The sequence below is a fragment of the Mesoplodon mirus genome (assembly GCF_964341445.2).
Source record: "Mesoplodon mirus genome assembly, chromosome: 6".
NCBI classification, from domain to species: domain Eukaryota; kingdom Metazoa; phylum Chordata; class Mammalia; order Artiodactyla; family Ziphiidae; genus Mesoplodon; species Mesoplodon mirus.
This window is the reverse complement of record NC_138982.1, coordinates 79,081,942-79,097,965: the sequence shown is the minus strand read 5'-3', so window position 1 is coordinate 79,097,965 and position 16,024 is coordinate 79,081,942. Positions and strand designations below refer to the sequence as shown.

The following is a 16,024-nucleotide window of genomic DNA, read 5'->3' as shown; positions in this document are numbered from 1 at the left end:
CCACATGACTTCACAGACGAAACCTAAAAAGAGTCCAAAAAGAAAAGTACTAGGGAGTATAGACCGCTGAAAATGCAATGAAACATTACTATGCCATGACTACCAAAATAAACCAAAATAAATGATGCTAGCCTGGAGTACATTATTGGAATGTATAGTTTCAGGACAAGGAAGGCAATCTCCCACCACACCTTAGAGTAATAAGAATGCATCTAGAGTACTGTATTCTAATTATCACATTTTAAGAGGAATGGCTGGCAAACTAGAATACATGCAGGCAAGTAGCACAGTGTTGAAAGGCCTTGGAAAACCACATTATCTGAGAAACCCATCTCAGCATGCTGAAAAGAGATAAGACATTTTTAGAAGGGTGGGGAAGGTAATATGATAATGGCCTTCAGCTATTTTTAACAGGTTGTCATCCAAAAAGCAATTATTTTTTGCTCTGGTGGTAGGTTTTCTTTCCAGTTAACCTCAAGGGATATATTAATTTATCACTAATGACTCCAAACAACCGTAACTTACTATGGGGGGGAGGGGGTGGTCAACTGTTTTAATGCTGATTTACTATCAACATTTTAATATGGCTCAGAGTTCCAGAGTTCTCACTTGCCCAGATAACAAGAAGTATCATATCCCATTCTACCCTAATTATACACACACACACACACCAAAAAGGTAGTTATCCTGTCCACCAATAAATCCATACTTAAATTTCAGCGATAAACTGCTAACATTAGAATCAACAATCACTACTCTTCCAAGTAATATTTTAAGTTTTTCTTAAAAAAGAGTGGATTTTCTCAATTTGAATTAACATGAAATACTGCTCTGTTCTTATCACTTTAAGATCTTTTATAAGATACCTCAGAAATGAAAATAATGCTGCCTTCTGGTCCTGGTAAGATCACACAAATAAAAAAGGAAATTCAAATATTAGCCATGGCTCATAATATACATATGTCTGTATGTGTCCTTTTATTCTGTTGATAGAGATACTCCAAAGCAAGTTATCTGTAGTGTGAAAAATAGATTATGGAAAGTAATACTTTGTAAATAAATTAAAAATATACTTAACATATTCAGAACTCACCTTTTGAAAGCAGTTTTCTGAATTTCTGCGTTGCTGAAAGCTGTTGCTCTGGGCTATTGGAAAATATCATTTCAATCATGTCAGAAGTAATAACACCACCCTGGAATCACAAACAAAAAACAAATATAATAAAATTTTAACTTAAGTTCAAAGGAAAACAAAGATAGTACAAATTGTGGCCAAGTTACTGAGTTAATTATGTCTACAAGAGTTACACAACGGTAGGATAATCTTTGCATATATAAATGTATGAGATGATTAATAATGTGATGAAGCCAAAACTCTTTGTCTATCATTAGAAAGCTCACAACCGTGAGAAAGTAATGTTAGTAGTAAACACTAAGACAAGGCGTTTATTATTCTTCCTCTCCTGCTCATCACATGGCTGGCTGTTCCTTGTCATTCAGATTAAATGTTAAATTATAAAAGAAAGCTTTTCCCGACCTTCAAATCTAAAACAGCTACTCGATCTCTGTGATCACATCACTCTTATTTTAATCCTATGCCCAGGCCTTTTCAGTTATCAGTTATTCTTCTTAGTTATCTGTTTATTGCTTAGGTTCCCCCAGTGTACTGTAACCTCCATGAAAGCCAAACACCCTGTCTATCTTACCACTATATCCCTGATGGGTGGCATACTATAGATGCTCAAAAAATATTTACTGAATGAGTATAGAGTAGTCTTATATAAATCACAGATTCTAGCCACTGTCAAATTCAACAGCTGACTCTTAAGTTTATTTAAGATTTCTATTTTCTTGCTTTATTAAAACTTTTCAGTTTCCCACTAGTTTCTTGCTTTACTAGCGCTTTCCCATTTCCCACTACAAGCCATCCTCAGCATTAGTGGTTAAACTTTCTTCTCAGGATCATTTGTCACAATGAAATAAAGTTCTTATCATTTCATGAAGGGTAACAGTCAACAAGATAAACTGTGAAGAAAGCTGCACTGAGTTGTACATGCAACATGGTTGGTAAGCAATACCTAACACTTAAGAATAACCCATGGGGAGAACGAAGCATTCTGCTCTTACAAGTCAGAAAAGTAACTACTTTGAAACTTATAAGTCTGATTCCTGAATAAACAAAAGTACCTGTATGATTTTGCTATGATTATGTTTCCACATATATCTTTGTTTTCTTCCCTCTCTTATCCCCTTATCATATAACATAAGATGTATTGACTTTACATTCATAGTATTTAAATATTGTTAACTTCACATCAGAGTATTTAAGTTACAGGATATCCAAGAGAGAAGTAAATATCACCCAAGGACTTTTCCCCTTCTGGGGAAAAGGTTAGTGCATTTTCAGCTGCATGCAGGATAGCTATATCATGTTACAAGGAGGTATGACCTTGTCATTGTCTTTATCTGAGACTCAGTATGGTTTAAGAAGTTGGGTATGGATGCCACAGTGACATCCTGGGACTGTAGACTGGGACAGTTAATTTTATGTGTCAACTTGGTTAGGTTATGGTACCCAGTTGTTTGGACAAACACCAATCTAGATGTTACTGTGAAAGTATTTTAGGTGTGATTAACATTTAAATCAGTACACCTGAGTGAAGCACATTATCCTCCAAAATGTGGGTAGGCCTCATTCAATCAGCTGAAGAGCAAAGACTGAAGTTTCTTGAAGAAGGAAATCAGCCTCAAAACTACAATATCGGGACTTCCCTGATGGTCCAATGGTTAAGAATCCGCCTTCCAATGCAGGGAATGCAGATTCAATCCCTGATCGGGGAACTAAGATCCCAAATGCTGTGGGGCAACTAAGCCCGCACGCTACAGCGAAGAAGAACCTGCGTGCCACAACGAAGACCCAGCGTGGCCAAAAAAAAACAAACCCTATAATATCAACTCTTACCTCAATTTCCAACCTACTGGCTTACCCTACAGATTTCAGACTTAACAGCTCCAACAATTGCATGAGCCAATTCCTTAAAATCAAACAATCGGTGGATCAATCTCTCTCTCTCTTCCTCTCCCCCCACCCCTAAATTGGTTCTGTTTCCTCTGTAGAACCCTGACTAATACAGTCCACAAAATACTTCATAATCCTTTAACATCCACTTTAAAAAAAAAAAGAGAACTCTTCAACTTCCTGAAGAGCCTAGAAGAGTTCACCACAAAATAATAGTGTTGGCAATAACGTCTACATAGATTCCAAAGCAAGTTAAACTGCTCTAATTCCAAAAGAAAGCTGGTCCATAAAAACTGGATATCTATGAAGTAAAAAAAAGAGAAAAAAATCTATAAAATACTGTGAATATGCTACTATTTGCCAAAAAAAAGAGAGGGGTTTTTCTCAAAAGGAATAATAAGAATCTACTAACAGTGGTTGCCAGTGGGGAAAGAAATTGGGTGACTAAGGCAGAAGGAGAAGATTTTTCCTTTTTTGAAAACCATGTATATATATGATCTATTAAAACATATACAATTGACCAAAATAAACTGGAAATCTAGACAGGTGTGATCCAAATAAATAAAGCATAATTTTTATCTGTTTATGCAACCTCAAGAAAGTTACAAAATGGGTTACAATAGAAAATTCCAATAGTTGTGATGTGGAATCAATTTTTAAAATCCTATGAATATGTCCAATTTTGTACTTGGAATGAGTAACAAATTGGGATTTCCTTTAAAGTATCGGTTATTATCAACTTTTAAGGAATAATTTTATAATTATCCTTTTAAGTTTTAATAGCTGAATTGATCTCACAATTAGTTAATTCTGTTTAACTGCATGTTATTCAAAATATAATAAACATTTTATGAACCATGAGTTTACAGATATAGTTTCCTTTTAAAACTGAAATGCCAAGTACTTTTTGTAGCCATCTAACCTTTTTTTGGTTTGGCTGCAACACACAACTTGCAGGCTCTCAGTTCCCCAACCAGGGATTGAACATGGGCCACTGCAGTGAAAGCCCAGAATCCTCATCACTAGGCCACCAGGGAACTCCCCTAACCTTTTTTTATTAAACTCCAAAAAAGATCTAACCTCATATCTTCATCAGAAAAAGAGTAAAAAGAGGTTCTTTCATTATCCCACTTACTGGTGCCATCTCCATGTTATTAATCTGAGCCTCATGGAAGCCTCCATCTGACATAACTTCTTCTTCTGTTTCTTCTTCTGCTGTAGCAACATTTCTTCGCTTGAATAACTGAAAAATAAAAGTCTGTTACTAAAATAATTCTAACACAAGGTAGTTCAACATCCAAACACTAGGTACCCCACTTTTAAAAGGCAGTAAGGATGGAGCTTTTTGAAAATCATTTTTAAAATTCTAACATTTGTGCCACCTTCAACCTTTCCTGATGAGGAACTATTTCAGAATTCTCCAGTCTTATGATCTAATGCAATTAAGTATCACAACATACTATCACCAACCCTTGATGAGGTAAAACTTACTAAGAGAGGCCTGACACTACATGACATATTAAAAAAACACATAAGGTTGAAAAAGGAGCTGGGGCATGCTTGGTCATTTCCCTCATCACTATTGAAGTAGGTGATAGGACAGTCTTACCAATACATCAGGGGAAATAGGATAAAAATATTGTTAGAATGACTTAATACCTCTCTCATAACCCATCAAGGCTTCCTGACCTTCCCAACCTGTCCAGCAACAAATGATGACAAATGACCTCTGCTTGAACACTACTTTTAAAGCACCCATTAACTTGTGCAGGCAAAGGAGAATAGTTCTCGCTAATGGCAACTCACTAAGATGCCTTCCGTTACATCCTAGGCAGTAAGTACACTTATTCATTAAGCCATGACAGAGTAATAATAACTTATCCTCTCACCCTATATGACTAAAAAAAGCAGACAAAATCCCTAAAATAATAGGTTTCAGACATCGGACAACAGACAACAGAGGCAGTGATCCTTCAGAAGAAAAGAAACAAGGTTAGTCCTACAATTGCCTCAGATTGCCTGGATGGAGTTTCTAGCCTGGAGCACAGGTAGGGTGAACTTAAACAGGGTCTACAGGCCCCCTCAAGTGAGGAGACAGCATTCAGAACTGATGAGGCCAAGACACCTAGAATCTACAAGGCAGAGTACTGAAGACAAGTGATCAACACAGAACTCCAAAAATCTGTGAAAGGTTCCCCTTAAGTCTTTACTGGCTTAGTACTCACAAGCGCAGGTGTGTGATGAAAAAGGTCCAAAGGTGGAAAAGAAACCACCTTCAAGGAGCATGCAGAACAATTTTGAAGGTCACACAGGTCAAGCAATCATTCATGTTTCACCTAGCTGTTAATAGAAAAGACCTCCCAATATATGGGGCACTAAGGAGAATACTCAGAAGGGTATTGACTCAGTAGTGAGATAAACTAGTCCCAGATTAAAGACTGTTCTGGTCCAGCCCAATGAAACATAAAAGCAAACTGGTTTCAAGTAACTTAACTACATCCAATGATAAATTCAGAATTACACATATTAAAAGAATACAAAAAACTCCCACAAAGGAGGTAAAATTTACAATGCTCGGCATTCAATCAATAACTAATAAGCATGCAAAAGAAGTAAAAGACCACCCACGAGGAAAAGAAAAAGCAATCATATCAATCAAAATCACCTATAAATGGAAAAAATGGAAGAATTGGACAAGGAATTAAAATAGTTGTTATAAATATATTCCATGTATTCAAAAGTAGAAGAAAGTATAACCATGAGAAGGAGAGACAGGAACACATGAAAAAAAAAAAGGCAAATCAAACACCTAGATATAAAAAATACAATTTTTCAAATGAAAAGTATGCTGGAGATGATTAAGGTCAGATTAGATATTGTAGAAGAAAAGATTAGTGAATTTAAGGACATCACAAAATAAAAGGGATGGACAAAAGGCTGAGAAAATATGTACAAAACATAAGTCAGCTGTGGGACATCAAGTGGCCTACTACACACATGCATTAGAGCCCCAAGGATGGGGGTAGGGAAATATATTTGGAAAACTAATGGTCAAAACTTTTCCAAATCTGTGAAAAATACAAACCACAAATCCAAAATCTCAGAGAACTCCAGGAAGAAATATGAAGAAAACATGATAGGCCATTATATCAATGTTTAAAATCAGGGATAAAAAGATAAAATAAAAGATAAAGCAGCCAAAGGGAAAAAGACATCTTACATGCATGCAGGGAAACAAAAGGTAAGACTGACAGCAGACTTGCTGCTGGAAACAAAGCAAACCAGAGTGTGGATCAAACACAGTTAAAGTATCGCAAGCGACCGCTGGGATAGCCACTACAGAAGTTCCTCACAAAACGAAAAAAGAATGAAATTCTGCCATTTGCAACAATGTGGATGGACCTAGAGAGTACTATGCTTAGTGAAATAAGTCAGACAGAAAAAGACAACAACAGATACTCTGTGTTATCACTTACATGTGAAATCTAAAACATAAAACAAACAAATGTAGATAACAAAGGAGAAACAGACTCACAGATATAGAGAACAAACTAGTGTTTATCAATAGGCAGATGGAAGGGGAGAGGGATGAGATAGGGGTATGGGATTAAGAGACACAAACTATCAATAGTATGTATAAATAAATAAGCAACAAGGATATATTGTACAGTACAGGGAAACATAGCCATCATTTTATAATAACTTTAAATGGAGTATAATCTATAAAAACACTGAATCACTATGTTGTACACCTGAAACTAATATAATATTGTAAATCAACCATAGTACAATTATAAAAAAAAAGAAATCAAAAAAAAAGGGGAGAGAAACTGTTAAAAATGGCGGTAAAATACTTTTTTCAGTAATGCAAAAGCTGAAAGAATTCATCACCAACAGACCAGCTCTGTGAGGAAATGTTAAAGGATGTTCTTCAGACATAAGGAAAATGATACCAGATGAAATAAAGATCTAAAAAAAGAATGACAAACACACAGGAATTCCCTGGCAGTCCAGCGGTTGGGACTCTGTGTTTTCACTGCTGAGGGCATGGGTTCAATCCCTGGTTGGGGAACTAAGATCCCAAAAGCCGCAAGGCACAGCCAAAAAATAAAGTTTAAAAGAAAGAAAAAAAAAAGGAATGACAAACACCATTAAAAGGTAGCGAAATTGGACTTCCCTGGTGGCACAGTGGTTAAGAATCCACCCGTCAACTCAGGGGACACGGGTTCGAGCCCTGGTCCGGGAAGATCCCACATACCGTGGAGCAACTAAGCCCATGCGCCACAACTACTGAGCCTGCACTCTAGAGCCCACGAGCCACAACTACTGAGCCTGCGCACCTAGAGCCTGTGCTTCTCAACAAGAGAAGCCACCGCAGTGAGAAGCCTGCACATGGCAATGAAGAGCAGTCCCCGCTGGCCGCAACTAGAGAAAGGCCATGCGCGGCAACGAAGACCCAACGCAGCCATACATACATACATACGTATATACATACATACATACATAAATGGTAGTGAAATCTTTTAAAAACTTTTCTCATTAAAAAAATGTTTTTAAAAGATAGCCGACCACTTAACATGAGGATGGTTACATTCAAAAAGACAATAACAAGTGTTGGCATGGATGTGGAGAAACTGGAACCATCATTCATGGCTAGTGGGACTGTAAAACGGTGGCTTTCTAGAAAACAATTCGGCAGTTACTCAAAATATTACACACAGAGTTATCATATAGCCCAGAAACTCCACTCCTAATATATATTTTGGGGGTATATGCCCAAAAGAAATGAAAACATATGTCCACACAAAACTTGTACACGAATGTTCATAGCAGCATTATTCACAACAGTCAAAAAGTGAAAACAACCCAAATGTCCATCAACTGAATGAATAAACAAAAAGTGGTATATCCACACAATGGAACATTACTTAGTAATAATATTGAATGAAGTACTGACACACGTTACAACATGAATGAACCTTGACAACACTGTGCTATGTGAAAGAAGCCAATCACAAAAGACCATATATTGTATGATTCTATTTATATGAAATGTCCAGAACAGGCAAATCTACTCAGACAGAAAGTAGACTGGGGGGAGGTAGGGAGAGATGGGAAATGGAGAGTGACTGATAACAGGCAGGGATGAAAATGTTCACAAATTGATTGTGATAATGGTTGTACAACTCTGCGAATATACTAAAATCCATTGAACTGTAAACCTTAAATGGGTGAATTACATGGTAGGTGAATTATATCACAATAAAGCTGTCTAAAAAAAATAGACAATTTAAAACAAAAGTAATAACAGACTAGGGGTTTGAGAACACACATGTATAAGTAAAAACCATGAATCATGACATGGTATAAGTTGAAGGCAGACTATAAGTTAAAGATATAAACCCTAAAGCAAGCACAACACACACACACACATATATATCATATCTAATAAACTACATGCAGCCTACATGAAATACAATATGAAGACACAAATATGTTAAAAGTAAAAAGGTAGAAAAAGACTGCTAATGCTAACCAACAATGCTAATTAACAATGTCAGTTAACAGAAAGTTGGAGTGGCTATATTAATACCAAGGTTTACTATCAGGAGTAAAGAAGATAATTTCATAATGATAAAGGGATCAAGAAGACATAAGAATTCTCAACAGTTATTTACCTATTTAACCAGGAACAGAAGGGACCTCCTTGAATTCAAGGAAAGAAATATATCAAAAACCTAAAGCTAACATCACACTTAATGAAAGATTGATTATTTTTCACCTAAGATTAGGAATGAGACAGGTATGTACACTTTCACCATTTCTATTCAAGGTTTAAGGTGTCAGGAAGCTGTAAGGTGCTAGTCAGTGCAATCAGGCAGGTAAAGAAATAAAAGGCATCCAGACTGGAAAGGAAAAAGTAAAACTGTCTATCTATAGTCAACATGATTATCTATGTAGAAAACCCAACAGAACCTACAAAGAAGCTACTAGAAGTTATACATGAGTTTAGCAAGCTTTAGAACAAAATTGATTATACAAAAGTAAACTATTTCTAAACACTGACAATGAACAATTGAAAACTGAAATTAAGATACCATTTACAATAGCATCAAAAACTATGAAATAGGGAAAAATCTGAAAAAAAAATGTGCACCTATACACCAAAAACTACAAATCACTGGCAAATTAAAGACCTAAACAAATGGAGAGATACCATGCTTATAAGTCAGAAGACTCATTTGTTATCAATTCTCTCCAACCTGATCTATAGATCTAACACCATCACAACCAAATTCCCAGTAGGCTTTCATGTACAAATTGGCAAGCTGACTCTTAAAGTTCATGTAAAAATGCAAATGAGCTAGAAGAGGGCTAACACTACCTGATTTTAAGACTCATTAAAAGCTATAGTTAAAAAAAAAAAAAGTAAAAAAAAAAAGCTGTAGTAATCAAGACAATGTGATATATAAGAGATAAATAGAGACTAATGGAACAGAGTAGAAGTTCAGAAGCAGACCCACAGATACAGTCAATTGAATGTATTGCTAAAAGGTTCCAAGGCAATTCAGTGGGGAAAACAATCTTTTCAATAAATGGCACCTGAACTGGACAGCCATATTCAAAAAAAGGTCCATTTCGCCTAGCCTTACTTTGTACACAAAAATTAAATGTAAATGATCACAGACTTAAATTTAAGCCAGAACAATAAAACTTCTTAAAGAAAACATGAGAAAATCTTAAGTGACCTTGGATTTGGCAAAGATTTGACATACAAAAGGACAATCTGTAAATGAAAAAAAAAAACTGATAAATGGAACGCCACAAAAACTTTTGCTCTTCAAAGATCACTGCTGAAAATGAAAAGGCAAGCCACTGACTGGCAGAAAATATTTGCAAAACATATATCTAACAAAGGACTTGTATCCAGAAGACAAACAACTCAATTTAAAAAGCAAGGAAAATATTTAAACAGAATTCACTAAAGTAGATATACAAATGGCAAATAAGCACATGAAAAGATGCTCCCAACTTCAGTCATTAAGAAAAAGTAAATTAGGGCTTCCCTGGTGGCGCAGTGGTTGAGAGTCCGCCTGCCAATGCAGGCGACACGGGTTCGTGCCCCGGTCCAGGAAGATCCCACATGCCGCGGAGCGGCTGGGCCTGTGAGCCATGGCCGCTGAGCCTGCGCGTCCAGAGCCTGTGCTCCACAACGGGAGAGGCCACAACAGTGAGAGGCCCACGTACCGCAAAAAAAAAAAAAAAAAAGAAAGGAAATGTAACCACAGTATACTATTCAGCTCAGCAGTGAATTCTTACATATTGTAATATAACTCTACACTAGGAAGATACACAGGTAAGGGGAAGAGTGATTTAAGAGCTTAAATCCTCACCTACTATAACAGAACATCAATAGATAATATTTTAAATTGATAAAGACATATAGTAACATACACATATTACTCAGAAATGCAGCAGTATAAACCACGTTGAACAGCTGAGAGGTTGAAAGTGGTTTACTTGGGAATGAGACCAAGAACACTGCTGGTTTGGTTTCAAGTATTTTAGGACTATTTAATTTTTTCAACTATGCACATGTATTATTCAGAGAAAAATAGGTTGGTTTGTTTTCATCTGCTTCTTTGACCAGTTTTATTAAGAAATAATTGACAAACATCACTATATAAGTTTAAGGTATACAGCATGATGGTGTGATTTACATATATTGTGAAGTGACTACCACAACAGGTTCAGCTAACATCCATCTTCTCATATAGATACAATAGAAAGAAAGAAAAAAAATTATTCATCTTTCCTATATATCATACACCAGTGTTAGCTACAGTCATGTTGTACATTACCTCCCTCATACTTATTTATCTTATAACTGGAAGTTTGTACCTTTGGACTACCTTCCTCCAACTCTCCCTTCCCCAATCATCCATCCACCTCTGATAACAAGTCTGATCTCTTTTTCTATGAGCTTGGGTATTATTGTTTTTTGTTTTTAGATTCCACATATAAGCATGTGTCTTTCTCTGTCTGGCTTATCTCACTCCACATAATGCCTTCAAAGTCCATCCTTGTTGTCTCAAAAAAATAGGTTTTACAAAAAATTTCAAAATTTGTTTGGAAAAACAAAAGACCCCGAATAGCCAAAGCAATCTTGAGAACGAAAAACGGAGCTGGAGGAATCAGGCTCCCTGACTTCAGACTATACTACAAAGCTACAGTAATCAAGACAGTGTGGTACTGGCATAAAAACAGAAAGATAGATCAATGGAACAGGATAGAAAGCCCAGAGATAAACCCACGCACATATGGTCAACTTATCTTTGATAAAGGAGGCAGGAATGTACAGTGGAGAAAGGACAGCCTCTTCAATAAGTGGCGCTGGTAAAACTGGACAGGGACATGTAAAAGTATGAGATTAGATCATTCCCTAACACCATACACAAAAATAAGCTCAAAATGGATTAAAGACCTAAATGTAAGGCCAGACACTATCAAACTCTTAGAGGAAAACATAGGCAGAACACTCTATGACATAAATCACAGCAAGATCCTTTTTGAGCCACCTCCTAGAAAAATGGAAATAAAGACAAAAATAAACACATGGGACCTAATGAAACTTCAAAGCTTTTGCACAGCAAAGGAAACCATAAACAAGACCAAAAGACAACCCTCAGAATGGGAGAAAATATTTGCAAATGAAGCAACTGACAAAGGATTAATCTCCAAAATTTATAAACAGCTCATGCAGCTCAATAGCAAAAAAACAAACAACCCAATCCAAAAATGGGCAGAAGACTTAAATAGGCATTTCTCCAAAGAAGATATACAGACTGCCAACAAACACATGAAAGAATGCTCAACATCATTAATCATTAGAGAAATGCAAATCAAAACTACAATGAGATATCATCTCACACCAGTCAGAATGGCCATCATCAAGAAATCTAGAAACAATAAATGCTGGAGAGGGTGTGGAGAAAAGGGAACACTCTTGCACTGTTGGTGGGAATGTGAATTGGTACAGCCACTATGGAGAACAGTATGGAGGTTCCTTAAAAAACTAAAAATAGAACTACCATATGACCCAGCAATCCCACTACTAGGCATATACCCTGAGAAAACCATAATTCAAAAAGAGACATGTACCAAAATGTTCATTGCAGCTCTATTCACAATAGTCCGGAGCTGGAAACAACCTAAGTGTCCATCATCGGATGAATGGATAAAGAAGATGTGGCACATATATACAATGGAATATTACTCAGCCATAAAAAGAAATGAAACTGAGCTATTTGTAATGAGGTGGATAGACCTAGAGTCTGTCATACAGAGTGAAGTAAGTCAGAAAGAGAAAGACAAATACCGTATGCTAACACATATATATGGAATTAAAAAAAAAATGTCATGAAGAACCTAGGGGTAAAACGGGAATAAAGACACAGACCTACTAGAGAATGGACTTGAGGATATGGGGAGGGGGAAGGGTAAGCTGTGACAAAGCAAAAGAGAGGCATGGACATATATACACTACCAAACGTAAGGTAGATAGATAGTGGGAAGCAGCCGCAGAGCACAGGGAGATCGGCTCAGTGCTTTGTGACCGCCTGGAGGGGTGGGATGGGGAGGGTGGGAGGGAGGGAGATGCATGAGGGAAGGGATGTGGGAACAGATGTATATGTATGACTGATTCACTTTGTTATAAAGCAAAAACTAATAAAAAAAATAGGTTTTAAAAAAGACAAAAACGGCCAAAATAATCATGATTTGTATACCATGTACAAACTACATGTTGACTGAAATTGTAAACAAGTTATTCAGTGGGAAAAGTTGGCTGTCCCCAAGTTTTATCAACTTGCTTACTTCACAAAATATTTCTTGTAACTAAAAACATCAATCAAGCCTCCATTCTTTATCACTATGGTTTTTACAAACTTTTTAGCATCATTATGTTACCTACACACATTGAGTTAGCAAGAGTCTGCTTAATTCAAAATATTTTAATAGTAAATGCAAATTTCATCTTTTTTTTTTTTTTCTTGCAGTACGTGGGCCTCTCACCGTTGTGGCCTCTCCCTTTGTGGAGCACAGGCTCCGGATGTGCAGGCTCAGCGGCCATGGCCCACGGGCCCAGCCACTCCACAGCATGTGGGATCTTCCTGGACCGGGGCACGAACCCATGTCCCCTGCAACGGCACGCGGACTCTCAACCACTGCACCACCAGGGAAGCCCCTAATTTCATCTTTTTATACATAAAAATTATAAAACTGGCTCAATCAGAATGACATCAACTAGTAAAATTTTTGCCAAAAAATAAATTTTAGTTTGGTCTGCTGGTGTCAAATAAATAAAGGTCATTTATACAGTGCTGCCTAAATAACAAATATTAAGTGCTAGTCTGCTGAAAGGAAAGCACTAAAAGATGCAGTTATCTTTTGTGTACTTGGCAGCATCAATTCCTGTACTACCCTCGAATCTAGCTGCACAGCTGGCCTAAGCCTGTGACTTTTCCAGATAGATGACTAAGCAACTGTGGAAAGATAAACAGTACCTAAATGAATCTGTATATTACTGATGTTTACTATTTTACAAATTAGGTGTGAAACAAGTACTGCTGTGATATTAAGAAGCCTGATTTGCTTTACCAGTTCTCCTTACATAAGATGGCATATATGAAACAACAAAATTAAGATTTTAAATAGAGCAATATTCCAGAAACTTATCACAGAAACCTATTAAAGCCCTAGCACAGTTTCAGACTCATACAATGAAGATGACAGAACTTCAACTACAAATGTTTTTAGTCAGGTAAGTGGGGCCATACTTGCGACCTGACAGAGCATCTGCCTTCAGTCAACTGAATATGAAAAACTTATTTTTTGTTTATATAAATTTTACAATGAAGTCTAATAACATGAATTCCCTGTCACCAAGAAGAAACAGTATAAAATAAACACTGTTAATGGCAGACTGTCATTACTACATCTTCAAATGGCTTTATGCCAAATATAATGTATAGGTTAGTGGTTATATTCAGACCTATACTTGTGCTTGTGTGCGTACATACATGTATTCACATTTACATGTAAATATAAATATATAATAATGCTGTTGTAATACCTGAAATTTACCCCCAAAATAGAAGCTAAATAAAAGCTCATGCAAAGAAAAGGTTCCACTTCGAATAAGACAGAGATGAATAAAGATGCAACAAGAAACCAAGAGAAACTCATCCTTTTATGAATAAGTGATTGCTTTCAAAGACAGTAAAGCAGAATGTTAAGAACTCATAACTTAATTTGCTGCACTTAATATAAACTCTGTTACAATATTACAAACTCATTGCCCTCCCGCCAATAGTAATAACGATAAAGTGATTCAAACATCTACAGCCCAAACAAATAAAACACTGAGGTTGTAATGCACTCTTGGACTTCAAATAATTGGATTATCTAGTGCAGTGTTACTCAAAAGAACAGTGTATGTTGAATAATTCACTGTAACTGTAAACTATTTATAACAAATTGCCTTATTTCTCAGGTATGAAGGATTCTGACTCATTCACTTGCCTTTTATGGAGCTTTCATAGTGTGGGGGTCAAATGGTCCTTCCAAGCTCGAGCCTTAGCAAAAAAAGTCACCTAAGTGTTCTGCCTTTAAATTTTCTTGCCAAAAGGGATGGACCATTTGTCCCAAGCGTTTTTAGAGAAAGGTAAAGTGAAGGTGAGTCTCAGATTCCCCTGTAGACATTCTCAGGTTAAAAATGATCAAAAATCCTTGTCCTAAATGTCCTTATGAATAATACAAAATTCAGGGAGGGGTGAAAAGACTTATTCCTTGAAATTTTGTTTAAAATACTACCTAATAAAGAAACATAAAGATAGAAAGACACAAAGCCAAGTACAGCAAACTGTTGATAATTACTGAACCCAAAGGGTGGGTTTATGAGGTTCATTATCCATTCTTCATTTTTGTACATGTTTATAAACTTTCAAATTAAAATTCAGAATGAAAAGCAATGTTCTGTTGGTCACTTGAGAATTCATTAATAAAGAGTTTCTAGAGTTGTAGCTCTAGAAAAATAAAATAGGCCAAAATATTATTATTTTTTATTTTTTTGCGGTACGCGGGCCTCTCACTGTTGTGGCCTCTCCCGTTGCGGAGCACAGGCTCCGGACGCGCAGGCTCAGCGGCCATGGCTCACGGGCCCAGCCGCTCCGCGGCATATGGGATCTTCCCGGACCAGGGCACAAACCCGTGTCCCCTGCATCGGCAGGCGGACTCTCACCCACTGCGCCACCAGGGAAGCCCCAAAATATTAAATAGTAGTTGGGAACATGAGAACCTGAGACATTTCCCCATTCTTGTATTCTGCTTTTCATTACCTCCACTCCCCTACCCCTAAAACATGTTGATTTTATAGTTGGGAGGCGGATATACACCACACAAACATATATATTAAACATTGTTAAAATTAAAATACAGGACAGTGCTGTCAGGATTAAAAAGAAACATTAAGTTCTTTAAGAGAAATTAATTAAAGGTAAAGGACTTACCTGCTCTTCTCTTTTCTGCTTACGTAACTGCAGTCCTTCTTCCTCCCTCCTTCTGCGCATCTCATCAGGATTCAGGGACTTATTTTTGTAACTTTTCAGGCGAAAGTTCTCTTTTCCTGGGGTAGTCATGACTTCTACAAAAATAAGAGGGAGGGAGGGAACAGATGAGCTCAGCTGAATATAAAGAGCTCTGTTACTTCAATAGCTCAATCTTTTTTTTTTTTTTTTTTTTTTTGCGGTACGCGGGCCTTTCACTGCTGTGGCCTCTCCCGTTGCGGAGCACAGGCTCCGGACGCACAGGCCCAGCGGACATGGCTCACGGACCCAGCCGCTCCGTGGCATGTGGGATCTTCCCAGACCGGGGCACGAACCTGTATCCCCTGCATCAGCAGGCGGACTCTCAACCACTGCGCCACCAGGGAAGCCCAATAGCTCA

General features: G+C 37.1%; 1 protein-coding gene across 1 annotated transcript in view; it reads right to left on the bottom strand.

Annotated features, from left to right (window-relative positions):
* The window catches only part of KPNA1 (karyopherin subunit alpha 1), a 70,583-nt gene that overhangs the window by 28,683 nt on the left and 25,876 nt on the right, over positions 1–16,024 (bottom strand). The window contains exons 2-4 of the mRNA XM_082624664.1: positions 15,589–15,722; positions 4,155–4,262; positions 1,094–1,193 (exon numbers count right to left, since the gene is read on the bottom strand). Coding sequence (XP_082480790.1) covers positions 1,094–1,193; positions 4,155–4,262; positions 15,589–15,717 — 337 coding nt within the window. The 5' untranslated portion in view covers positions 15,718–15,722. The remainder of the gene's footprint in view (positions 1–1,093; positions 1,194–4,154; positions 4,263–15,588; positions 15,723–16,024) is intronic.